Source organism: Sciurus carolinensis, chromosome 14, assembly GCF_902686445.1.
Source record: "Sciurus carolinensis chromosome 14, mSciCar1.2, whole genome shotgun sequence".
NCBI lineage: Eukaryota > Metazoa > Chordata > Mammalia > Rodentia > Sciuridae > Sciurus > Sciurus carolinensis.
The window spans coordinates 89346-115749 of record NC_062226.1 but is presented as its reverse complement, the minus strand read 5'-3'; the positions used below and the strand labels follow the sequence as shown (position 1 = coordinate 115749).

At 50.0% G+C, this 26404-nt stretch overlaps 1 protein-coding gene across 1 annotated transcript in view; it reads left to right on the top strand.

Moving 5' to 3' along the window:
- Cacna1b (calcium voltage-gated channel subunit alpha1 B) overlaps window positions 1–26404 on the top strand; it is a gene marked incomplete at its 3' end in the record, with an annotated part of 192520 nt that overhangs the window by 82294 nt on the left and 83822 nt on the right. The window contains exons 12-17 of the mRNA XM_047525413.1: window positions 1222–1334; window positions 7031–7143; window positions 9126–9257; window positions 9495–9567; window positions 22950–23067; window positions 25861–25928. Coding sequence (XP_047381369.1) covers window positions 1222–1334; window positions 7031–7143; window positions 9126–9257; window positions 9495–9567; window positions 22950–23067; window positions 25861–25928 — 617 coding nt within the window. The remainder of the gene's footprint in view (window positions 1–1221; window positions 1335–7030; window positions 7144–9125; window positions 9258–9494; window positions 9568–22949; window positions 23068–25860; window positions 25929–26404) is intronic.

The window sequence follows — 26404 nt, the reverse complement described above, 5'->3', positions numbered from 1 at the left end:
CTGTGAACTCACTCCTGACAGAAGTGTTTGGGCTGTTACTCTGTAGCCCCTGGGAACTGTGGGGAAGGCAGACTTAAGGGTGCACAGGAATGGGTCATGTGCTACCCATCCTCCATTATCTGTTTGTCAGGAGCTGTGTCTGCTTTAAGGCCCATGTCCCAGTGAGACCCAGACTAAACTGGCACTTGCCCAGTGACCGGCTCTCAGGTTTGGCCTCCCTTCCTTCTCATGGCCCTTGTCCTCCGTGACCATGCTCTGGGTTGGAACTGCTGCCTTGACCAGAGACCATAGTACCTTTGGTCTTCTATCCCAGTGCACCTCTTTGGGAGAAAGATCAAAGAGAGTGGTTTTGTTCTGAGGGCCTCAGTGATGCCCACTCCCCACTCCTGGCCTGCTCAGGCAGCAGGTCCCCAGGAGCCAGGAAATGGATACCACTGACTCTGGCCTGGGAAGGGCAGGCTGGTAGGGCGGTAGTGTTGGAGGCCTGGGACTGCCTCTGGAGTCACTCCCTTCTCTTGCTCTGACTTCGCTCCTGTCTGGGCTAGGTCAGTGGCATTTGTGGGCTCTCTAGCCTCAATGTGGCCTCCCTTTCACCCTGAGGCCCTGGAGGTCAGCAGGCCTACCTCTGGGACTTCTGGGTCGAGCCCCTCCACCATGACCCCCCTCATTGGCAGAGCCAGGGGCAGCGTCACCAAAGCCCTTGGCAGAGCCAGTGACCCCTGGGAGTGTGTGCTGGACAGGCCAGGGATGCTCTGGTGGTGGAGGAGCTCTCTGGGTGTGGGGCAGACAGGTGAACGAAGTCAAAATCAAATGTCGTGCCTTGGGGTCCTGAGGAGGGCTGTGGAAAGAAGCTCTTGTGGAAAGACAGGGAAACTCCGATAAGGCTGAGGGGTTCTGCCTGGGGTCGAGTGAGGAGCCAGCGGAGCAAGCCTGGCCAGAGTGCACATCTGTGGGCCCTCCCGAAGGTGTTTCCTGTGACTGTGGATCCTGGCACTGTGTCCCATAAGCACTGGGCCCTCATTATCTAGACTGGAACAGCATCTCTTGTGTCCCTGTCAACCCATTATCCCTGTTCTGGATGAGACTTCAGAGCACAGGATGCAAACCAGGCCTGTCAGTCTTGGCCCTGGAAAGGACCGAGGTGTGGTGTCCTCCAGTCTGGGCTGGAGGCAGGGTGGGAGGAGCCTTGTGCTAACCCCCCTCTTCTCCAACTTCTCTTAGACTTTGCAGAGTTTGTTTTCCTGGGTCTCTTCCTCACAGAGATGTCCCTGAAGATGTATGGCCTGGGGCCCAGAAGCTACTTCCGATCCTCCTTCAACTGCTTCGACTTTGGGGTAAGGGAGGTGCCTCATTAAAGATGCCTACTTGGGTCTGAGTGTGTTCTCACCTGAGTGTGCACAACCCCCTTCCCCATGTGTACCCAGTGTGGGCCGAGATCTGTGATCCTGTGTAGGTCCTGAGGCTGCCTAGAGATTGGCAGGTGCAGGGAATCAGCATAGGGAGGCTGCCCTGGCGTGACTGGTGGTCAGGATGCTGCTGCAGCCCCTCCCTCTGTGGCACGTGGCCCTTCCCTCCTCTACCTCCTACCATCGGCTCTGTAGCATCCGCTTCGCTGGGACCTGGAAACTACCACAGGCTCACTCTCCCCTGTAGAGCTTGAGCTGAGCTCCTGACCCCACTGTCCTGTGGCTCACCCCTGGGCAGGCCTGGGCACATGCATTTTTGCCACTGGGGGAGAGATGATAGGCCATAGTGTGGTCTTGCTCTCCTTGGGGTGGGGTTGGGGATGGTCTGGTCCCTTCGCAACCTTGCAGGTCAGGGAAGCCTTAGGGAAGAATGTTCTGTGGCTCACCATGAGTCCAGAGGCAGGGGTCACACAAGTGTCACTTCACCTGGCCTTACAGATCATTCAGGACACATCTGGTGCTGAGCCCAGAGCCTGGGCCTGGCCCTGTCAGTACCTGCCCAGAGACTGAGTGGCAAGTCGAACTGAAGCCCTGCAGAAGGACCTAGAGCTCTCTGGTTTGTAGTGACAGGGTGAAGGAGAACTCGGCTGGACATTCAGTTCAGCTTGGACTTGTACTGTTCTCCCTTTGCACTTGCAACAGGCAGTCACTGTGCCCATGGCCCCCACTTTGCAGATGAAGGACTTGAGGCAGGACATGCCTGGCCAGGACTGCTCGGCTGATAGTGGCTCACACTGTGCCAGGCTGCTCGGGGCCCTCTGGGATGTGGCACCTGTGGTTCTGAGGGGTGGCGAGAGGACTGAAGGACTCTGACCCTTTGTCTCCCTGGTCACAAAGACAGGCAGGAGCCAGTGGGGCAGAGGCCCTGGAACTGAGGGGCTGTCAAACTGTGCTGGCTTTGCAGATGTGCTTCTGCCTTCTGACCCACATGCCTGGACTCCAGGCAAGGGGCAGTCTGCACATAGCTAACAGATGATCCTAGAGCTTAACAACTCAACCGCTAAAATCTCTTACCTCTCACACTGTGGGTCAGGAATCCAGGCGTGGCTGCCTGGATATCTCTGACCCAGGGTCCCTCCTGAGGTTTTAGCCTAGTTGAAGGCCAGGGATGCAGTCATCCCAAGGCTGTGGGCTCTGGAGAGCTTGCTCCAGGCCTGCTTGGTTCTGGGTCAGGTGGCCTCTCCCTAGGCTGCCTGCGTGTCCTCACAGAATAGCAGCCTGTAGTCTGAGAGAACAGGGGACCTGTGAGGGAAGCTGCCCAGTCTGAAGAGGTGTTCTTTCAATTTTGTTGAGTTCTTTTTTCTAGGGGTGAGTCACTCAGCCCACACCTGAGGGGCGTGAACCCCAGAGAGTGAGGCGCATGGGGGCATCTCCGAGGCTGCCCTTAGGCAGCCCTGTGGCCCCAGCGTAAAGCACATTTGCCCCTCTCTGTTCCGGAGAATCTCATCCCCTCACATCAACTTGGAGCGCAGGCTGTCCTCATCTGGGTTAAGCCTGGGGTGGTGAGGGACCCTGGTTCTGATTCTCCAAGCACAACTCTTGGAGCTCCTTGCAATCTCTTGGACTGAGAAACAAGACACCATTTATCTACCTCCAAACCCAGTGTCCGTTGGTGGACCAGGCTTGGAATAGCTGCTGTCAACATTGCTATTCAAAAAGGGGCCATTGGGAAGCAGAAGGGAACCACTGGACCATAGCAGCTCTGAAATCCAGTTGGCAAAGATTGGGAGTCCTGCTTAGCCCTTGGCCTGGGATGCCCTCTGGGCCTCCCTTCCTTTTTCTTGAAAGATAGTGCATACTTCATCTCGACAGTTCTCTCAGCCTGTTCCTCCTATCTCTAGAGGAGTTCCCTGAGAAAGCTCTCAATTCAGGATGAGTGGAGGCGTTGGTGTATTTGCTGGGAAAGAATTTCAGCCTCTTCAGAGACACAGGCAGATTGACTTGGGAAAGCAGACAAACATTCAAGGAAGAATACAGGCTATTTCCAGAGGGAGAGACAGTAGCACCCAGGTGTGGGGTGTCAGTGTTTATAGAGGGGCAGGTGTAGAAGGTGGACTAAAGGTGGAGCCAAGGCAGAGGCAGAGTCTGGCCCTGGTTTTCCCTGTGTGTGTGTGTGTGTGTGTGTGTGTGTGTTGGCCTCATGGTACTTTTTGCATGCAGGGCGTGGGCCAGGGCATGATCCAAGGCAGGGGTGGAGCTAAGGATGGGGGCTGGATCCTCACAGATATTTGTATGGCATTTCAAAGGTTCATGATACTTCTTGCATTCCAACACCTTATGGGTGGTTCTCCTTGAGACTCAGTCTGCCTCTCTTTTTCTATGACCCTGGATTCCTATCTTATGACCAGTAGGATCTTGGGAATCTGAAGACCTATTTTTATTTCATACTGTCTTGGTCCCTTTCAATTCAGGCTGGTGACGTCTCTGCTCTCTTTTAAGGATGGATTGGGTATTCAAGTTACTTCTATGGAGATATTGTGAACCTTCTTGAGGTTTGCTCTATTAGACAAAACAGTACCTGTTACTGAAAGCTTGGTCCTTGTTCCTGATGCCAATCCAATAATGAGGACATAGTTTTGAGAAAAAGGAAAAGCAACTTTTATTGTTTTGCTAGCAAAGGAGAAGCACAGGGACTCCTGTCTCAGAGGCTGTGATTCTGCCCATCAAGGGGAACAGGAGGTTTTAAAAGAGATGATTCAGACTTCACCGCAGGTGTTCCTGTCTAGAGTTGTAATTCACTTGTTAATTTAGGAGATAGTCATTTCTTAGATCTTCAGGTGCCATCTCCAAGTCTGTTACTTCGTTCTTGTGTTGGGTGTATGCTCAAGGACAGATAACTCTGCCTAGAATGGGGAAGAAAGTTTATCCTGCTTCCCCTGAGATTAGGGGGCAGGGAGAGAGAGAGAGAGAGAGAGAGAGAGAGAGAGAGAGAGAGAGAGAGAGAGAGGGGAAGAGAAAGAAATATCCTTTTAAATAAGTTGCAGTGGCAGAGCAGCAAGGGCTTTATTCAGAGCATAAAGTGAACGACCCCGCAGATAGCCACAGTTCTCAGAGCCTCGCCCTTCCCTGCCTGTGCTCCTGCGGAGCCGACAGAAGGTGCACCCTCCAGTGTTCCAGAGGGCTTATTGCACCATATCCCAAGCTGGGCGCACCCTCCGCCTCTGCCAGGCTGAGGGGTGGCTGAACACTGGTCCCTAGCACCACCTCTGGTGTCTTTTCCATCTGAATAAGTGCACAGTTAGACCGAGCGTTCCTCCGTGTTGGCAGCCCTTGGTGTCTGCAGAGACTGAGTGCTTTCTGAACCGGCAAGTCCTGGCTTGTTTTTGTTGAGTGACACTTTCCTGATGTTGCTCCCTGCTCATGTCTGACGCAAGCAGCAAAAAGATGCCGGGCGACTCCTGCACTTGGCTGGGAGATGTGCGGCAGAGCAGTTCTCCAGTTCATCAAGCACAGCTTCTGCTTTTTGCCGGACCGTGGGCAGCACACTGGCTTTACTTTGTTCCAGTGCTCTGCCTTCGGTTTCCCGTAGGAGTCTCCCCACTTCCCACAGACCCTGACACACAGCTTCCTGGTTGTCTGTCACTCCACAGAGTGTGTTTCAGGGCTCTTTAAGCCTTCCCCAACACCATGCTGCAAAATCACTCCTACATTTTACTGTTTATCATATCAACACCCTATGTTTGTTTCTCGTCTGCGTTGATTTTTCCTGCTTGGGAACCAATTATTCCAATGTTTACTGGCTTAAAACAACCAACATCTCTTATCTCAGTGTACGTGTGAGTTAGGAACCAGGGTGTGACCTGACTGGATGACCCTGGCTCCACGTCTCTAAGGAGGCTCAGTCACCCCAGGCTTGGGGCGGAAAGTTCACTTTCCAGTACAGGTTAGTGGTGGTTGACCAGTCTCCAGGCTCACTCATCAGGTTGCTGGCAGGCCTCTGCTCCTGGTCACCTAGGCCCCTCAATAGGTGATTGAAATATCCTTGCAACACAGCATCTGGTGACCCAAGAAAGAACTGGGAGCACCCAGGTTGGGTCCACAGTGCCTTGAACCTGACCTTGGAGGTGATGTTCCATTGTTTTTTGTGGCATGCTGTTTGCTAGGAGCAAGTCCTTATGTCTAACCAACCCAGGGGAAGGTGATTGTACTGGAGGCCACCTACCACATGAACCTGTGGGGACAAATTTTAAGAGTTAGTGGAAAACCAACAATGAGAAGAAAGTAGGTTTAGAAAAGTTGTCTTTGATCTGTGGCAACCAGCTGGGTCGTTTGCTAGTTCAGAGAAGAATTGGTGGTGGTGGTCCTGTGTGTGGTTGCCAAGAATAGATTTGGCACGCTTGCCCCTCCATCAGACAGGCTCAGCACAGGTGCTACAGATGCTGGATGTCGGCAGCATGGCGTTGTTCTTTGCAGGATGCATTTGTGGAGGCCCTGGAGGATGTGCCGCAGATGACTGCATTTTTGTTTTCACCAGCCATGCTCAGATGTGTGGGTTAACAGACCAGAGTTCACCTGTGAGGAGTCTCTAGTGATATACCACAGGGCTCTGTTCTGGTGCATTCTTCATTCTGTCAGTGACTTGCTGAGAATGTGTGATATTAAGCTGGTCAAATTTGCAGTTGGTATGGAATAGGCAGAAATGACTGGAACCTTGGAAAATATATGAGGCAAGGGTAATAAAATGTAATTTGTCAGTGCACATTTTGAGTTTTCTACACCAAATGCAGAATTGTAAATGAAAGGAAATAAGACTGATACACATAAAGAGGACACAGGTACTCATGCCAACTGTGAGCCCTGAGTATGTGCCGGGAGGTGTGGTGGCCTGGGAGAGGATTCATTGTGGCCTTGTGTGTCCTGTCCAGGGCAAGGCAGTGAAGGGCTGCTGGGCTGCACCCTCACTGGGCTGTCCTTTCTGAGTCCCTTGCTTCAGCACTGACCAGACTGGCCTTCCCTGCCCATATGAAAAGCAACTGAAGTGGGGAAGGGGCATGTGCCCTGTGCACAAGTCTCAGCCCACACAAAAAATGGTGCCTGAGGTAATCCAACAGCAAAACAAAGGGGCAGGCTTGCCACAGTCTGTTCATGGTGGCTCCAGGTCATTGGGAGAATAAAAGGTCTAGCTTGCAGTTTATGCATCTAGATATCTTGGAGTGGAGGCAGAACCAGGGAGGGGGAGTTGTAGGAGTTTGCCAGGATCCTTTCCTGGCCCCAGAGGTGTTTAAGAAGATGCAGTGTCATGTGACTGTGATAAAGCACAGGTGAGGCACTAGACAAGTGGCTTCAGTCTGTCAGGACACCAGCAGGCCTGATCTTGCTCCATGTCCTGTGCCCTCCTGGTATCTGAGATGGGGTTGGAGAGAAGATAGAGGTCCTGTGACCCGTGTGTCTGTGCTGCCTTGTCTGACTTGAGATGCAGGTGGGAGGCAGGGTGGGTGCTTAACAGGGACAGCTGTGCAGATGCACATGCGCAGAACACTTGCATGTTTCTTGGTGTGCCCTGTGTGTGTGTGTGTGTACTGATGTGGACAAGTGCTCCAGAGCTGATGCCTTGCCTCTTGCAGGTCATTGTGGGGAGCATCTTTGAAGTGGTCTGGGCTGCCATCAAACCAGGAACCTCCTTTGGGATCAGCGTGCTGAGGGCACTCCGCTTGCTGCGGATCTTCAAAGTCACAAAGTATGTCATTGTGTGCTTCTGGGTGGGGGAGACGCAGGGTGGAGGCAGTGTGTGAGGTTGGCTGATGGAACACTTGTGCCTGGGAATCCATGGTGTGTGGAGGCTCTTTCTGTGGCTTATGGCTGGAATGCCAAAAGCTGGATATGAAACAGCAGGCACCAGGTTGCCAGCGTGCAAGGCCTGACAGCAGCTCTCTTCTGGTCCTTGCTGTGTGCCCCTACAATCTCATGCCATCTCTCAAAACCACCAGCCCATCTCCCCAGCCTTCAGAGGTGACTTGTTTCAGTAAAGGAAACAGGTGTTCTCAGATGCAAGTTGTCTCCCTGTTCCATGCCTGCCCACTCACTCTGCAGCCCCTGAGCCAGCCTACAGCCCAAAAGCCTCCTGCTTCCTAGCCTGCTTTCTCCACCCTCCTGCCTGACCCCAAGCCTTGGTTACAATGATGGTAACAAGACACTATTTCCAGTCCTGGTTCACCTGAGTCCCCTGACTCTGGAAGTGAGTTGCTCCATTTTGCTCACCAGGAGACCAAGGCCCAGGAGGTGGTGTGATGCAGTTGGTGAAAGAACTGGGTGTAGGCCCTTCTGCTTGCTGCAGAGTTGTAGTGGGGAGAGGGAGAAAGACCTTCTCCACAATGGCCTCAGCCTCTGTCACTGTGGCCAGACGGTAGGCCCAGTTCATCCTGAGGTCAGGCTCTGAGTGGTAGCCCTGGTAACTGAGGCTGGAGACCAGAGTCTCAGCACTGAGAAATGCAGGACGGGGGCTTGTAGGTCACCTCCGCAGACAGGCTAGACCTCTGCTGGTCTTTTTCAGATGTTTAAGAGTCAAACCCAAGAGCATCTGAAGATAACGGAGGTGTGAAGGAGGAAGAGGCTTGGGTCAGAGTTCAGTCCAGTTAGGTCACTGACACACGCTGAGAGTTTCCTGCAGTGAGTTCTCCACCACGGTTGCTCTCCTGTGACCATGTGCCAGTGAGAAGGGCTCTGGGGAGTGACCAGAGGGTGTGCCTTTGCCTCAGCCTCTGGGACTCTGTTTCCCTACAGGAGGCAGGTGGCCTTGTCTCCAGGCAGGCTGGCCCCCGTGCATCCTGGTGGAGAGTGCGCTCCCAGCACTCCTGCCCTGCCCTCACACATCATCAGAGTCCACAGAAGGCGCCTGGGCCTCCCACATGGGTGCTGGGGAGGAGGACTGCTCTAGGGCCCTGGATGCCCAGTGGCAGGGTGAGCCTGGGGAAGACCACTGTCCATCCAGCATCACAGGGAACAGCATGTGGAAAGGAGCTTCTCCCTGGGATGCTGGGGTGATCCTGGGTCCCTGGAGGGAAGGTGGCGGTGGGCTCCTGGGAAGAGGCTGCCGGAGGACTGGGGTGGTAGGTGGAGCCCACTCAGCAATACGGCCCTCAGCAGACCCAGGTGGAGCCTGTTCTCTGGAGGGGTCAGGCAGGAGGGTGGGATGGAGGGGGCCCTTGAGGAGTGCCCCCCCATGCACTGTGCCCTGTGTCCTGGTCCTCAGAGGAGGAGGCACTCAACCGAGCCCGTGAGGAAGACCTGCTTGCTGCAGCTTCTTCTTCCAGTGTGGGCTGAGGGCAAGTATTTTGCATCTCACATGGTGCTGCTGGTGGCTCTGGGTGATTGACTGGGCATTCATTGCAGGTTGGAGCCAATGAAGGACGAAATGTGGCACGGGCGCTAATGGGTGGTTGCTTTATCTGCCAAGGACAGGGACCTGGGTTCAGGTTAGGGAGGATGACCTGAGTCTAGCGAGGCAGGCAGTGTCTCTACTGTCCCCATGGGCCTGGGCCAAGTTCCTGATGGTCTATCTGGAACCCTGGAGGGAAGCTCAGTCTCATTTGCAGGCCTGGGCCCTCGGTTCAGAAGGCTACAGTGTGGTGTGACTGCAGAGAGCCCTGGTGAGTGTGAGGTCAACTCTGGACAGGCTTAGCCACAGCTAGGGCCCTGAACACCCTGCCTGGCCCCTGACAGGTACTGGAACTCCCTGAGGAACTTGGTGGTGTCTCTGCTCAACTCCATGAAGTCCATCATCAGCCTCCTCTTCCTGCTCTTCCTGTTCATTGTGGTCTTCGCTCTGCTGGGGATGCAGCTGTTTGGGGGACAGTAAGTGGGCTGCGGGGAGGACAGCCTGAGGCTTCTCTGGGGAGGCAGAGCCCAGAGCAGATGGTACTGCCTCTGCCTCCCCCACCTGCCTTTCTTTCCTGAAGATCCTTCAAAGGGGATGGTGATGCTGAGAAAGCAGCCTTTTGTGGCTTTTACTGAGTATGTTGGTACCAAGGTGCCAGTTCCCCTTTGTTTCCCATGGGGTTGCCCCTTCCCAAGACTACCTGTTTTTCTCAGGTTCAACTTCAGAGACGAGACTCCAACGACCAACTTCGACACCTTTCCTGCCGCCATCCTCACCGTCTTCCAGGTGAGGCCTTGCTTGCCCAGCTCCTCTGGTGCTGAGACAGTGCCCTGCTCTAGCCCTCCGTAGCTTCTCAGCACACCCACATGTGTAGCTCTCAGAGAGGACCTTCCCCAAGCAGAAGACAGACACTGAGGTGCCTCCACTGCTTCAAGGGAAGCTGGGTGCTCAGGAGCCACTAAGGAGCAGGTGCAGTTCCCGGGACAGACACTGGCTCCAAGCCACCAGTTCTCTCTTGGCCTCCAGGACCTGGAACCGTTTCTTTTGTCATCTGAGGACAGAAGCCCAAAGCTCTCTCTGAATTTGCCCTGGCTGTGTCTCAGCCCCATGGTGCCTCTGCCCTCCTACCTGGGCATGCATGTTGCCCACTATAGCCCCAGGGCAGCTGAGGCTGGAGCCCATTCTGTTAGTTAGGGCCTTGTGGGCTCAGGTGACCCTGCCCTCCGGAGGGCTTCCTTTCGTGGACTCTTCCATAGGGTTGTGGCCTCACAAGTGCTGCCAGAACTGGCCTCTGATGGGATGATGCCTTTCTTCCTGCCCCATGACCCCTACTTGGATGGCTTTCTGAGGCTGGGCAGGATGGCAGGCTGCTGCTCTGCCTGTTGTGACTCAGTAAGGCCCAAGAGGCAGCGTGTGCTCCAGGCTGGGCCTTGGCTTCCTCCCCTGGCTTCTGGGGGCCATGTGTGTGAGTCCATGTATGTGAGGAGGGACCTTCGTGTCCCATCCTCTCAAAGGGAGGCTGCCTTTCCAGCAGAGAGTCCAAACCAAACCAGACGACTAGCCACGAGAGCAGCTTGGTCCCTCGGTGGCAGTTCCCTTCCTCACGTCTCCCCTCTGGCACCATCAGCTCAGTCACAGCCACACAGAGCGGGCGCGTCCCTGAGGGGCACTTCAGCTCTCAGCCTGTCAGGCTCTTGAGCTGTTCCTCCTTCTTCTCTGGTCTCTCCTCTGAGCCACTGTCTCTTCTCCCCTCCTGTGAGTTCCCACATGTGGGGCACCTGCCAGCCCTTCTCACACTCCCTTTCACTGACACATGGGCAGTTCTGGGTTGCTCACAGGTCCGTGGCTTCCTACAGGATCTGTCAACCTCTGGAGACATAGGAGGGTGGCGGTGTAGAGCGTGGCCACAGCCTCCCTGAGGAGTACAGTCCACCCAGGATAGGAAGGGGCTCTTCTTTTCCTGGGTTTCCAGGACCAGTCTGCCAGGCACCAGGTGAGGGAAACCAGGAGGAATGGTGGGCTCCAGGGGCCAAGCCAGTTTGGAGGGACCCTATACCAGGAGGACAGGCTTTGACCCATGGGGGCACAGTTAGGAGAAGGTGGTCCTTCTGATCAGACTTACTGTGATTAGACTTCACATTCTCTGCTCTGACACAGCAACAGGAGGATAGAAGGACCTAGTCAAGCAGAAACCAAATCTCTATGGACTAGGAACAGAATGGAATCATTCACTGGGAGATAGCAGAGACCCAGACACTAGGATTTGGTCTGGGAAGAGGCAGGTGGCTGGGCTTTTGGGTCCCAGGGCATCAGCAGTATGTATATGTGACTCAGCCACTCTGAGCATTAGGGAGGGTTCTGGTCCTTTTAAGGAGGCTGAGGAAAGCTGCAGGAGGCTAGAAAGGTTGCCAGGGCAGCACTAGTGCAGACCGCTGGCCAGGCTGTCATCCCCGTAGGATGCCTCTGGACAGTGGCCTGTGCTCTCTGAAAGGGAGCCCTGCTTCTGAACTGGGCTGGGAGTGAGGACAGGGAGGCATGCGGAGGGAGGCAGCAGCTTCCACTTTGCTCATGGTGACTTCCAGACCAAAGCACTGAAACCCAGAAGAGGACCAGCAGTGCCTGTGGTCAGAAGGTGAGACCACTCCCAATGAAAAGGCAATAAAAGAGCACATACAGAAGACTCCAGGCAGAATACACCTTGATCTCCAAGGGGCCATAAAACCCACGCTCATGGGGAAAAGTGCCTAAGACAAAGAACAGATTGGTGTTAAAATGAACTAAATAGAAATTCTAGAAATGAAAAGTGTAATTTTTCAAGTTAAAGAATAAGGGTGGACTTCACTCTGTATGTGATGCAAGAGGGCGTGGCATTGGAAAACGTGAGGACCTGAGCTAGCTGCAGCTGAGGTGGCAGATGCCCAGGGCAACTAAGGTGGGGGTTGAAGAGATGTGTGCTGGATTCAGCTCAGTAGGAGAGGACTTGCTTGAGGCCCTGGCACACACACACAAAAAGACACCACTGTCCTTCCAAGGAGAGTCTTAGAGCCTGTGCTTACAGGGGCCAGGCAGGGTGAGCAGAGAAATTCCAGCCTTAGACACACCGGGAGGGAGAGAAGACCCTAAAACCTGCCCTAGAAAGACACATTTTGTACGAAAGAGTGACCTGATGGCATACTTCTCTTGAGCCATAGATGCCAGAAGTTATGGAAGGTAACTGCAGAAGTATTGAGGTCCCGTCTCCATGAGCCTGGGACACTGGGTCCAGAGAGCTGTGACCAAGTGTGAGGGTAAAACAGAAGACACTTTCAGACTCAGTTGTGGAGAGTTCCTGCCTCTGGAAGGCTGCAGAAAGCACTGAAAACATGCATTTAAGTGGATGATTTAGAAGAAAAAATACCCAAGAAGAAGTAGGAGACTTGAACCACTTCAGAAGTTGAATGTCAAAAATATACCCAAGCCACCAAGTTCAGATAGTTTTATGAGTGAATTCTATTTAAAAAGTCATTCCAACTTTATACAGACTACTCCAGAGAACGTAAAGGGGAAACCTCCTCATTGGTGTTACGAGTCTAGATAACCTGGATGTGAGAAACAAAGCGAGACAGCATTGGAAAGGAAAATGAAGGCCACTCGCAAACAGGGGAAACCACTAGTGGACCCAGGCTGCCTGGACCTACCTTTATAACACATGAACTGGAAGTTTCCTGGAAATGCAGATGATATAACACTAGAAAGTCCATGAACGTAACTCATTGCAGTGATGGATTGAGGAAGAAAACCCTGCATGATTGCAAAAGGTCACTGAACTCTCGGCAGAAGTGCCCTCCAGGGTCGCGTGAGGAGTACTGGGGACTCGTGCTCTCTACCGGATGTGTTTGGAGTGTCTGTAAGTTTTTTTCTCCTGGAAAAGATAAAGTCTAACACTATTTGCAAATAAAAACTCAGCAGATTACACTAGTATCAGGGGTCTTAGTATAGTAGAATAAGAAGAAACAAAGATTCTCAGGATTGACAAAAAAAAAAATGTTGCTATTCACAGATAAAATGTCTGTAACACAGAAGACCAAGTGCTGTCATCGCAAAGGGTGTGGGACAATTTGCCTGTCCACGCAAAAAATGTGAACTGGATTCCTACCATGTACCAGAGAGAAAGTTAGTTCTGGACCAGTGTGAAAAGCAGACTTGTCCAGAATGGAGTCTCTGGAAGCACAGGGATAGGTGCATCACAGTGACCACAGGGCAGGGAAGACTTCAAGAAGTGAGGAATATGGACCACCCAGGTAGGGATGGGCAAATCAGATAAGGCAAAAACAAACAAACCCCACCCACAGACAGGTGAAGACAGGTGAATACCAACAGGAGTATTCCAGAATGTAGTAGAAACTTCCAAAAGTCAAAAAGACAAGACCAAGGAGTTTCAAGATGGTGGCCTAGAAGGTGGCTGCATTTCACGTTGCTCCAGGACGCAGGATTCAAAAGAGGAGATAGTGAGAGACTTGGGACCAACTCAAAGCCGCCAGGTGAGTCTCTCCCATTGGGGAGTCGTCCTGGATGGGGCGGTAGCCCTGGAACGCAGGGAATTTGTGAAGTGGAGTTGCTCGGTGAGACGCCCCTCCCCCCACTGGAGCGGTAAACACGGACAACTGGGATCATCGCAGAGGAGGCGGCTCAGCACAGCGCTTGGACTCGGAGCAACCACTGGGGCTCCGGGCGGCTGCCTGAGGAGGAGCTGTGTGGTGAGCTGTTTAGACTCAGAGTAATCGCTTCTGAACACCGGGGGGTTGCCCGGAGGAAGAGGAGAAGCGCGGCGGGTCGCTTGGTCTAGGAGTGACTGCACCAGAGCCACAGGCGGTTGCCAGAGGAGGAGGCGAGTGGTGAGTTGATTGCACTCAAAGCGACCGCTCCTGAACACCGGTGGCCTGCCTGGAGGAGGAGCGCGGTGGGTCACTTGGTCTCGGAGCCACCGCCCCTGAACACCTGGGGGGCTACCCCGAGGGGGAGGAGGAGGAACAGGGCGGGTCATTTGGGCTTGGAGTGACTGCCTAGGGCTACGGGAGTTTGGCGGGAGGAGGAGACGCGAAGTGAGTTGCTTGGACTCCTAGTGACTGCGTCGGAAACCAGGCTGCTGTCCGGTGGAGGAGGTGTGTGGCGGGTCTCTGGGTATCGGAGCTATTGTACAGGGCTCCAGGTGGCGGCTCAGAGGAGGGGCCGCATAGCCAGGCGATTAGGTGCAGAGTAGGGTCCCAGGAGCTAGGTGGCTTCTTGCTGGAAGAGCCGCACAGAGACACGCCTAGGGGCGGAGCGAAGTTTCCAGGACTGCGGGCAGATTATCTGGGAGAGGCAGCAGAAGGAGACTCGCCTGCGGAGGGTGAGGCTCCCAGGCCCAGGACGTAGGTCCGGGCCCCTGGGAACGTTGCAGAGGAAGACAGCCCAGCCCAGGCGGTAGTTGTAGATTGAGGGGAACCTCTAGGAGGGGAACTGACCAGCGAGACGTTCCCACCGAGTGAGTCTTCCCTACCGGGAGAAGTTTTCCCACAGGGACGGTTAAACCAGAGACACAGGCACAAATAGGCCTTGCCTCAGCCCGCAGCCTAGTTCCCCGTTGGATGACCATTGGTCAACAAGTGGAGACACCTCTGACCACTAGCAGGGAATATACGCCACCTGAGGGTCACCACCCTAGAGAGGCAGCTTCTTCGTGGAGCTCCGCATTATCACCTTCCTCCAAGACTTCAGGCTACTGAAGGATAAAAGGGGATATACTAGCAATCTTCAGGGACATTATAAGTCGATAGAGGAAATCTGCAATATCTTAATGACCCACTGATTCCTGAACAATATGAGAAAACAAGGGAAGAAAATGCCCCAAACAAATCTAGATGTTACATCAATAGAATCCAACAACAGCATGGCAGAAGAAATGACAGAAAGGGAGTTCAGAATGTACATAATTAAAATGATCAGAGAAGCAAACGATGAGATGAAAGAGCAAATGCAGGCATTGAATGATGAGATGAAAGAGCAAATGCAGGCATTGAATGATCGCACCAATCGACAGTTAACAGAGCAAATTCAGGAAGCAAAAGATCATTTCAATAAAGAGTTAGAGATATTGAAAAAAAACCAAACAGAAATCCTTGAAATGAAGGAAACAATAAACCAAATTAAGAACTCCATAGAAAGCATAACCAATAGGATAGAACACCTGGAAGACAGAACTTCAGATATTGAAGACAAAATATTTAACCTCGAAAACAAAGTTGAACAAACAGAGAAGATGGTAAGAAATCATGAACAGAATCTGCAAGAACTATGGGATATCATGAAAAGGCCAAATTTGAGAATTATTGGGATTGAGGAAGGCTTAGAGAAACAAACCAAAGGAATGAACAATCTATTCAATGAAATAATATCAGAAAATTTCCCAAATCTGAAGAATGAAATGGAAAATCAAGTTCAAGAGGCTTATAGGACTCCAAATACACAAAATTACAACAGACCCACAGCAAGGCACATTAAAATACCTAACATACAAAATAAAGACAGAATTTTAAAGGCTGTGAGAGAAAAGAACCAAATTACATTCAGGGGGAAACCAATACGGATATCAGCAGATTTTTCAATCCAGACCCTAAAAGCTAGAAGGGCCTGGAACAACATTTTTCAAGCTCTGAAAGAAAATGGATGCCAACCAAGAATCTTATACCCAGCAAAGCTTACCCTCAAATTTGACGATGAAATAAAATCTTTCCATGATAAACAAAAGCTAAAAGAATTTACAAAAAGAAAGCCAGCATTACAGAACATTCTTGGCAAAATAGTTCATGAGGAAGAAATAAAAAACAAAGAAGCAAATCAGCAAAGGGAGAAATTATCCTAAAGGAACTGTCAAATAAAGGAGGAACCAAGATATGTCAAAAAAGAAATAAATAAATAAATAAAATTTTAAATATGAACCAAATGACCGGGAATACAAATCATATCTCAATAATAACCCTGAATGTTAATGGCCTGAATTCATCAATCAAAAGACATAGACTGGCAGATTGGATTAAAAAGAAAGATCCAACAATATGTTGCCTGCAAGAGACTCACCTCATAGAAAGAGATACCCATAGACTAAAGGTGAAAGGATGGGGAAAAACATACCATGCACATGGACTCAGCAAAAAAGCTGGAGTATCCATCCTCATTTCAGATAATGTGGACTTCAAGCCAATGTCAGTCAGAAGGGATAAGGAAGGACATTTCATACTGCTTAAGGGAAGCATAAATCAGCAAGATATAACAATCATAAACATCTATGCCCCAAACAGTGGCTCATCCATGTATGTTAAACAAATCCTTCTCAATTTTAGAAACCAAATAGACCATAACACAATAATACTAGGTGATTTTAACACGCCTCTCTCACCACTGGACAGATCTTCCAAACAAAAATTGAACAAAGAAACCATAGATCTCAATAACACAATCAATAATTTAGACTTAATAGACATTTATAGAATATACCATCCAATCAAGAGCGAATACACTTTCTTCTCAGCAGCACATGGATCCTTCTCTAAAATAGACCATATATTATGCCACAAAGCTAATGTCAGCAAATACAAGAAGATAGAGACACTACCTTGTATTCTATCAGATCATAATGGATTGAAGTTAGAAATAAATGAAAGAGTAAAAAACAAACTATTCCAACACCTGGAGATTAAACAATATGCTATTATATGATGAATGGATAACAGAAGATATTAGGAAGGAAATTTAAAAATTCTTAGAGGTAAACGAGAACAAAGAAACATCATATCAAAATCTCTGGGACACTATGAAAGCAGTACTTAGAGGAAGATTTATTTCATGGAGCGCATTTAATAAAAGAAGTAAAACTCAAAAAATAAACGACCTAACACTACAGCTCAAAGCCCTAGAAAAAGAAGAACAGACCAACACCAAAAGTAGTAGAAGACAGGAAATAGTCAAACTCAGAGCTGAAATCAACGAAATTGAAACAAAAGAAACAATACAAAAAATTGACAAAATAAATAGTTGGTTCTTCGAAAAAATAAACAAAATTGATAAACCTTTAGCCACACTAACAAAGAGAAGACGAGAGAAAACCCAAATCACTAAAATTCAGAATGAACAAGGAAATATCACAACAGACACGACTGAAATACAAAACATAATTAGAAACTATTTTGAAAATCTATACTCCAACAAAATAGAAAATTTCGAAGACATCAACAGGTTTCTAGAGACATATGAATTGCCTAAACTAAACAAGGAGGACATACACAATTTAAATAGACCAATTTCAAGTAATGAAATAGAAGAAGTCATCAAAAGCCTACCAACAAAGAAAAGTCCAGGACCAGATGGGTTCTCAGCCGAGTTCTACAAAACTTTTAAAGAAGAGCTCATTCCAATACTTCTCAAAGTATTCCATAAAATAGAAGAGGAGGGAACCCTCCCAAACTCATTCTATGAAGCCAATATCACCCTGATACCTAAACCAGACAGAGACACATCGAGGAAAGAAAATTTCAGACCAATATCCTTAATGAACATCGATGCAAAAATTCTCAACAAAATTTTAGCAAATCGCATACAAAAACATATTAAAAAGATAATACACCATGATCAAGTGGGTTTCATCCCAGGGATGCAAGGTTGGTTCAACATCAGGAAATCAATAAATGTAATTCACCATATCAATAGACTTAAAGTCAAGAATCACATGATTATTTCGATAGATGCAGAAAAAGCATTTGATAAAATACAGCATCCCTTCATGCTCAAAACACTAGAAAAAATAGGGATAGTGGGAACATTCCTTAACATTGTAAAGGCCATCTACGCTAAGCCCATGGCTAATATTATTCTAAATGGTGAAAAACTGAAAGCATTCCCTCTAAAAACTGGAACAAGGCAGGGATGCCCTCTTTCACCACTTCTATTCAATATTGTCCTTGAAACTCTAGCCAGAGCAATTAGACAGAACAAAGAAATTAAAGGGATACGAATAGGAAAAGAAGAACTCAAACTATCCCTATTTGCTGATGATATGATTGTATACTTAGAGGAACCAGGAAATTCCACCAGAAAACTGTTAGATCTCATAAGTGAATTCAGTAAAGTAGCGGGATATAAGATCAATGCACATAAATCTAAGGCATTTCTATACATAAGCGATGAATCTTCAGAAAGAGAAATTAGGAAAACTACCCCATTCACAATAGCTTTGAAAAAAATAAAATACTTGGGAATCAATCTCACAAAAGAGGTGAAAGACCTCTACAATGAGAACTACAGAACACTAAAGAAAGAAATTAAAGAAAACCTTAGAAGATGGAAAGATCTCCCATGTTCCTGGATAGGAAGAATTAATATTGTCAAAATGGCCATACTACCAAAAGTGCTATACAGATTTAATGCAATTCCAATTAAAATCCCAATGATGTACCTTACAGAAATAGAGCAAGAAATTATGAAATTCATCTGGAAGAATAAAAAACCCAGAATAGCTAAAGCAATCCTTGGCAGAAAGAGTGAAGCAGGGGGTATCGCAATACCAGATCTTCAACTCTACTACAAAGCAATAGTAACAAAAACGGCATGGTATTGGTACCAAAATAGAAGGGTGGATCAATGGTACAGAATAGAGGACACGGACAGAAACCCAAATAAATACAATTTTCTCATACTAGACAAAGGGGCCAAAAATATGCAATGGAGAAAAGATAGCCTCTTCAACAAATGGTGCTGGGAGAATTGGAAATCCATATGCAACAGAATGAAACTAAACCCATATCTCTCACCATGCACGAAACTAAACTCAAAATGGATTAAGGATCTTGGAATCAGACCAGAGACCTTGCATCTTATAGAAGAAAAAGTAGGTCCAGAGCTTCAACATGTCGGCTTAGGACCAGACTTCCTCAACAGGACTCCAATAGCACAAGAAATAAAAGCAAGAATCAATAACTGGGATAGAGTCAAACTAAAAAGCTTTCTCTCAGCAAAGGAAACTATCAGCAATGTGAAGAAAGAGCCTACAGAGTGGGAGAAAATCTTTGCCAATCATACTTCAGATAGAGCGCTAATCTCCAGAATCTATAAAGAACTCAAAAAACTCTACACCAAGAATGCAAGTAATCCAGTCGACAAATGGGCTAAGGAAATGAATAGACACTTCACAGAAGAAGATCTACAAGCAATCAACAAATATATGGAAAAATGTTCAACATCTCTAGTAATAAGAGAAATGCAAATCAAAACTACCCTAAGATTCCATCTCACCCCAATTGAATGGCGATTATCAAGAATACAAGCAACAACAGGTGTTGGCGAGGATGTGGGGAGAAAGGTACACTCATACATTGCTGGTGGGGCTGCAAATTAGTGCAGCCACTCTGGAAAGCAGTATGGAGACTCCTTAGAAAACTTGGAATGGAACCACCATTTGACCCAGCTATCCCACTCCTTGGCCTATACCCAAAGGATTTAAAATCAGCATATTACAGAGATACAGCCACATCAATGTTCATAGCTGCTCAGTTCACAATAGCCAGATTGTGGAACCAACCTAGATGTCCTTCAATTGATGAATGGATAAAGAAAAGTGGTATATATATACAATGGAATATTACTCAGCCATAAAGAATGATAAAATTATGGCATTTGCAGGCAAATGGATGAAACTGGAGAATATCATGCTAAGTGAGATAAGCCAATCTCAAAAAACCAAAGGAAGAATGATATCGCTAATAAGTGGATGAGGACACATAATGGGGCGTGGGAAGAGTTAGTTTTAGGTTTAGAGTTAGGTTTAGGGAGGGGGGCAAGAATGGAGGAAGGAAGGACTGTATAGAGGGAAAAGAGAGGTGGGAGGGGTGGGGGGAAGGGAAAAAAATAACAGAATGAATCAAACATTACCCTATGTAAATTTATGATTACACAAATGGTATGCCTTTACACCATGTACAGACAGAGAAACAACATATATCCCATTTGTGTTCAATAATAAAAAAAATAAATTAATTTAAAAAAAAAAAAAAAAGACAAGACCAGTTGTGTCCTAGGATATAAATGAGTAACTCACAGGAAAGGAAACTGGGCTGTTGAATAAACTTGTAAAGACTCTAGTCAGCTTCACTGCAAATTAAACCCACAACGAGACGACCTTTCCCACCTGTCATTTTAGCAAAAACTTAGGAAATCTGACAATATCAAGTTTCAGAGAAGACTAGAAATGAGGGATCCTTTATACCGTTGGGCTGGTGGAACCACGTGGGAAGGATTTTGTGATGTCCAGCACACTGAGGATCACAGTTGGCAGTTCCTGTCCTCAGAGTGTGCTCAGGAAAGTCTCTGCCTGAGGCGTGTAAGGCCATAGCAGCAGTGTTAATTGTAACAAAAAACAACTAGACGTCACCCGAACGTTCGTTGTTGACTGCAGGGGCAGTGTGCAGTACTGTGCATGGGGGGATGCAGGACAGAGAGCCAAATGTACCACCATGGACGAGTCTCACAGACAGTGTTGGATGAAATAACCAACTTCAGAAGAATACAAAGCACACGAGACTAAGCAAGGATGGGAAGCATAAAGTGTGTTTTGTGTCATCTGTGGGGTGCACAAAATAGATGGGAAAGCTGGCGTGGGCTGACAGACCCCACCCACAGTCAGGGCTGGGGGTGGGGGGTCTGTGGAGGTCTAGCCAAGGGCCTTCAGCCTCCTTTGGATGTTCTGTTTCTTGAGTTGGGTGATGGCTGCACAGAGGTCTGTGAAGTTATTCACTGTACTTTTCTGGACTCTTAAAAATAACATGATTTTAAAAATGAAGGGTCACAAAAAGGTATCTCTAAGTACATGCTGACCAAAAGACAGCTGGTGCAGTCCACACAGAAATCCAGGAGGAGGACTCATAAGGTTAGAAGGAGGAGGAGAGGAGGGCAGGGGCTGCTTCCGAGTCTGTGGTCATGGACTCCCCTGGACACCTGCAGTCCTGGGGTGAGGTGGGAGAGTGTCTCACAGCACATCTGTGCCAGCATTCATTAAACTGAAAGGCAAAGGCGGTGAGAGATCCTGGGCACAGCAAGCAGACCCCCCGACAGCATGTACCCAGCCGGCAGTGAGTGGCATGCTCATTATTGGGCACACGTTTGGCTTTTGGTCACCCAGGAAGTTCCTACAGGTGTTGAATGATTGTTACCCTACAGAGACATCTCTGTTGTCATTTAAATAAATAGACACTATTAATAAAAGTCACTTGAAATCTTCCCCAGATTTGTAAGTGGAAGGATTGGGGTAAAGAGGAAGTCACAGTGGACATATAAAATGTTTAAAACTGAACAATAATATCAAAACTTATGGGATAAAGGTTCAAGCAATACTTAGAAGAAAATCTGTGATTTTAGATGCAATTTTCCAAAAGAGCAGCTAAAAATAAACAAGTATCCTAACCCTAATGGGAGTCACAACTATAAAAAAAGGGGTGTTTTTAAAATTGGAAACTTTTTGTGCCAATAGATTTGAAAGTGTAGATGAAATATGCATTTTGAAAACCCAAAATACTTAAGAAGAAAGTGGACACTTTATATGTGGACATTTTATAACCATTTTCAATTAGGTCAACAGTCAGAACTTGCTTCTACCTTTCTGCTTCCTGCCCTGGGCCATTGGTTATGAGGTGAGTTTTTCCTAGCCTTCAGGGAACAAGTGATAACTAGCCCACTCACAGTGAGAGGAGGGAGGAAGTCATTCCGTCCAACCAGAGCTGTGCAAGGCAATGGTGGACAAGAAGGTGCGGAACAGAATGGGAGGTCCGTAGGCAGAGTCCCAGGCCCGGTGCCTGACAGCACTCTGAACATGCAAGGGAAATGTGCGGGAGCAGCCATGGAAGGAGGCCTTTGCCTGCCCAGATGTCCAGACTCACAAGGCTGCAGTCATGGGATGGCATGGTGCCTGTGAGACCTACGTCCAAAGGACAGCTGGGGGCCGGAAGCATGCCCGGGCTGTGACCCGAGGCTGTGTGAGAGAGGCACAGTAGAAATTGGGGGAAGGGTGCAGTAAATGGGTCTGGGAAAATGGGTTTCCATACAGGAAAAAGTTAGATCATCGTTGCCATAAATATTCAGAATGTGGAAAAATCACTCTTTAAATGATTCAAAGGAAATATCCGTATGACCTTGGAACAGAGAGAAATTTCTTCCACAAGGTGTGAAAAGCAGAAACCATAGAGGAAAAGGCAGACACATTTGATTACATGAGATATTTTTATAATACCTAAGTAAAAACAAGAGAATAGAAGAAGATATTTTCAACAAACAGTGCAGATTACGGGTTGGTATGTGCAAGAATGCATAAGGGAGTCTCAGGCCAGTCAGAGAAAACCCTGTTGGACATGTGACTGGGTTGAAAGGCAGGGCGTGGGAGAGATCCCATGGTCTGGACTGGAGAGGGGTCCAGCCTTGACCCCTACCTGACCAGGAGCTGGCAGACTGGCATAGCAAGGAGGGTGTGAGGGTATGAGGAAATCACCCCACCCTGCTGGGGGTCACTCAGGAAATGTCTGCAAGTCCGAGATGTGGGTAGCCTCCTACCCAGCAGTGCCAGTTCTAGGTAGACTTTTGACATGTGCCCCAGAGACATAGTAGCAAAACCTAAAAGTGGCTCTCAGCAAGGAAGTGGGTGAGTAGTCAGAAGGAAATGGTGCGGCAATTTATGGAAAAGTGGGTTTGTGCGTCAACACAGAAAACCTTGACAGTAGCATTTTCAATGCCAGCAGCAAGTGGAGGACTGACCGGTGGTCTGATCCTGTCCTGTATGTGCCTGGTGGGCAGGGCTTGTCCCCTCTCTAACCCACAGCTTCCTCAATGGTAAATCTGTGGCACGGTCAGGTCTGGGTGTTGGGGAGACTCTGCCCTGCTGCTTCCCCTGCCCACCATCATCCTGGCCTTTGGTCACCTTTGCCTTTCCACTTTTGCTGAAAACCTAGATCATGGTCATCTTTTCATGGTCAGCAGTCATGTCCTTCAGGAGGTTTCTCTGCAGGTCTCTAGGCTTCTGTGCCTTCCAAGCCACGGTCATCTAAAGGCCTGCATGGGAGCATGGGCCGGCCTGTGCCTGGAGTGAGGCAGCAGGCCCGTGGTGCTCTCCCCTGCAGATCCTAACAGGAGAGGACTGGAACGCCGTGATGTACCATGGGATTGAATCTCAAGGCGGAGTGAGCAAAGGCATGTTCTCCTCCTTTTACTTCATCGTCCTGACACTGTTTGGAAACTGTATCCTTTTGTGGGGCTGCGTGCAGGTGGCCAGCGCTCTGCGTGCTTTCCCCAGGGCTGCCTCCCCTCCCTCTGGGAAGGCGGGTGATGTGTTGGCTGCATGCTCTCAGAGCTAGGGCTGGGTGGTGAGCGTCCTCTAGGTGACCTGGGCACTGGGTTTGAAGGTGCTGTACGTGGCGTGGGGGGGTGGGGGCAGGTGAGCAGGGCCTGCCGTGACTCAGAAAAAACACTCTGAGTAGCCTTGGGGACCTTGCAGGGAAGTGGAGGCTTAGGGTGTCGGGACAGCAGGTTTTCTTCATTATTTGATTTGATTAAGTTTTGGCACATAGGTCATAAAAAACTCCCCTGCTGAAAATGTGAAGAGAGATGCAGGGAAAGGCTTCTGTGACTGATAGCACTGGGATTTGCTTTAGGGTCTCCTGCCAGAGGGCAAGTCTGCAGGGCCAAGGCAGGCCAGCAGTAGGGGACAAGCTCTTCTACAGGTTGGGGACAAGGAAAATCCAGAGACCATATTGGGCTCATGATGCCAGCCAGGTTGAGGGCCAGGAGAACTGTAGCTGAGGTAGAAAGGGCGGGCCAAGGAGGGCTCACTGGCTCTGGAATGCACCTGGCCATCTGAGCCCCAAGGGTGTAAAACCCTAGCCCAGTGTCAGACTGAGCAGGACTGGGCTGGGCCCTGTGAACATACCTTCCAACATGTTGCCAGGGGTGTGCCTGTATACCTTAAGAACTGAGGTGGCATAACATCCTGTGGAGCCTGGGAGAAAGCTCTGAGCTGGACACAGACACCGAGTTGCCCCACAGCCTACCTGCCTGCTCTACTCACCACTCACCTTCTTGCACATGACTGACCTCCATACACCCGGTCGCTCACCCTGTCTGGCCTTCTCAGGCCTCCGGATGTTGCTCTGCTTTCCCTCGTTTCTGTCCCCTGAATCCTCTTCCTTCTCTGTCTCTGGGGCTAGCCCCCATAGGGACTCATGTCTGCAGGTGTGGACTTTCAGGTTACAGCTCAGGCCTTGAGCCCCAGGTCAGGAGTCCCACTTCCCCTGAGGCTGAGTGTGAGGTCTGGGAGAGCCAGGGATTGAGGGTCAGCGTTTGCTTTGGAGATGGTAGGCCTTTACCCCATGTGAAAGCAAGGAAATGCAGCCATGGTTGCCAGAGAGGGAAGGAGGCTGCAGTGTTTTCCTCAGAGGGAAGGCCAGTGTCCAGAGGGGAACACCACCACTCCAAGACAGAGCAGTGGTTTGCCACAGTAGCGCCTGACCCCATGGTGAGACCAGGCATGTTGGCCACCAGGGTCCTCCTCCCTGTCCAATCAGAGTGGCTCCTTGCTGTACCCATATGTCCCTCTGGGGGGTCTCCAGGTTGTAGCCCTTAGCCCTGCTGTAGGCATAGAATGTTTTCTATAGGGTGTGGCAGTGCTTACTGCCTAGAGGTATCCTGCTTGGGGTCAGCCTGGCCTCAGCATCCTGTCGTGTGGGCTCTACTGGAGTCCTGAGCAGGGTTGGCTGTGAGGCAGTGCCCTGGGCCCTAGGCTGCCCTGAGTCTCGGGGGGGGGGGGTACCTGTCCAACCAGAGAGGGCCCTGACCTACCCAGGTCATTGCGGTTGGCCAGCTGCAATTTGGGCAGAGCCCCCCAGAAAATAGAGGCCTGGGCAAGGGTGAACTGCTAGATTTTGGGGAAAAGGGCTCAAGTCTGTACAACTCAGGGTTCTCAGGGGCAGCCTTCCCCAGTCGCATCTGAGTGTCAGAGACAGTTTTGGTCACCCTGACTGTGGGGGAGGGGCTGCTGGCATGGCGTGCACAGAGGCCAGGGATGCTGCTCAGCATTCACAACAAGGATTACCCAGCTCAGTGTGCCAGCAGTGCCACTACTGAGACCTCTGCCGGACGAGCCGACTCAAGCCGAGATGGTCAGGAACTGGCAGGACCAGCGCTCGTTGCAGCAGGGGGCCTGACATCATCACAGAAGCTCTCCTTGTAGTGAGATGAGCAATGGAAGAGGTGCACCAGCACAAGGAGAAGGGCTCCTTTTGCAAGGGTACCGTGGTGACTCATGGTAGGGCCAGGTCCTGGAGAGCTTTGCAGGACCCCTTTGGCCTTGGCTTCCTCGTTCCTGAAGGGGTGGTGGCAGCCCTGCAGCACAGGTCCCTGGGATCCACTCAGGGCGGGCGCAGTATTGGGTACTGGGAGCTCTGTGTGCACCCTCCTGGCTCTGGGAGCAGTGCCCAGAACTTCCTGTTAGAACAGGAATTGAGAAGAAGGGTTAGACTGGCCAGGGTCTGTGAGCCCAGCTGGGCCCTGGAAGGGGCTGGTCTCAGGTGTGTTTGTGGTGGTGGGGACCCAGCTGCAGCCTGTTCAAGCTTGTTGCAAGGCTTCTCATGCTGATTGGAAAAGAGAGGTGGGGACAGAGGCAGGCAGTCTGCCTTCTCTGGGAGGCAAAGGCATATTGCCCCAACATAGTTTCTAAGCTTTGGACCTAGAATGTCAGCTCCCAAAGGCTGGGGTGAGGAAAGGGTCCATGTGCCCTTTAGGAGAGTTGGGTGGAAGGAACTGAGTGGAGGATGGTTGGGCAGAGGGGTTTGTGGGAGCAGAGACCAGGGAGATTTGGCCTGGTGACTGGGCTGGTGTGTGGGACCATGCTGTCTGAGGGGCTGGTGAATGCCAAGGGAAGGAGGCGGGAGACTGTTGGGATCTGTGGAGATGGGGCCCCCTATTTTCCCTAGGCAACCATGGTGTGACTGTGTGGGACAGTGTGGGGCATGGAGCTCCCTTAGCTTGACCAACCAGACACCTTGCTGAATGTCTTCCTGGCCATCGCTGTGGACAACCTTGCCAATGCTCAGGAGCTGACCAAGGTATGTAGGGATGCCACCTGCAGCCTGGGTGCCAAGAAGGGCAGGGGATCAGTCCAGGTCACTCTGGATGAGGCTGCAGAGTCATGAGGAGGGCCAAGTCTTGGGTTAGGACCCTGTGTGTCGAGGGTAGTCTCTCAAGGTCCTGAAGAATGATCATGCTGGACTCGGGCTCAGGGTGTCAGGGATTGCAGCTGTGGAAGTATGGAGAGACAGGAAGGCAGGCCCACACGTGAGCAGGCACCCAGGAAAGTCATGATCTGTGAAGAAAGGCCTTCATAGGCAGGGTGGGGTGTGGGGAACAGAGGCAGGCTGTCAGGAGAGCCACCTGAAGGGTGAGGGCCCGTGGGGGGCACCAGTCTGAACAGCTGTGTGGTGGGGAGAGGTGGCGTTCCGTCAGAGAGGGATGCAGGATGTGGGCCCTAGAGAATGTCCTGCTCTGACGACCCTGGAGGGAAGTGAGGGGACACCTGTGGCGT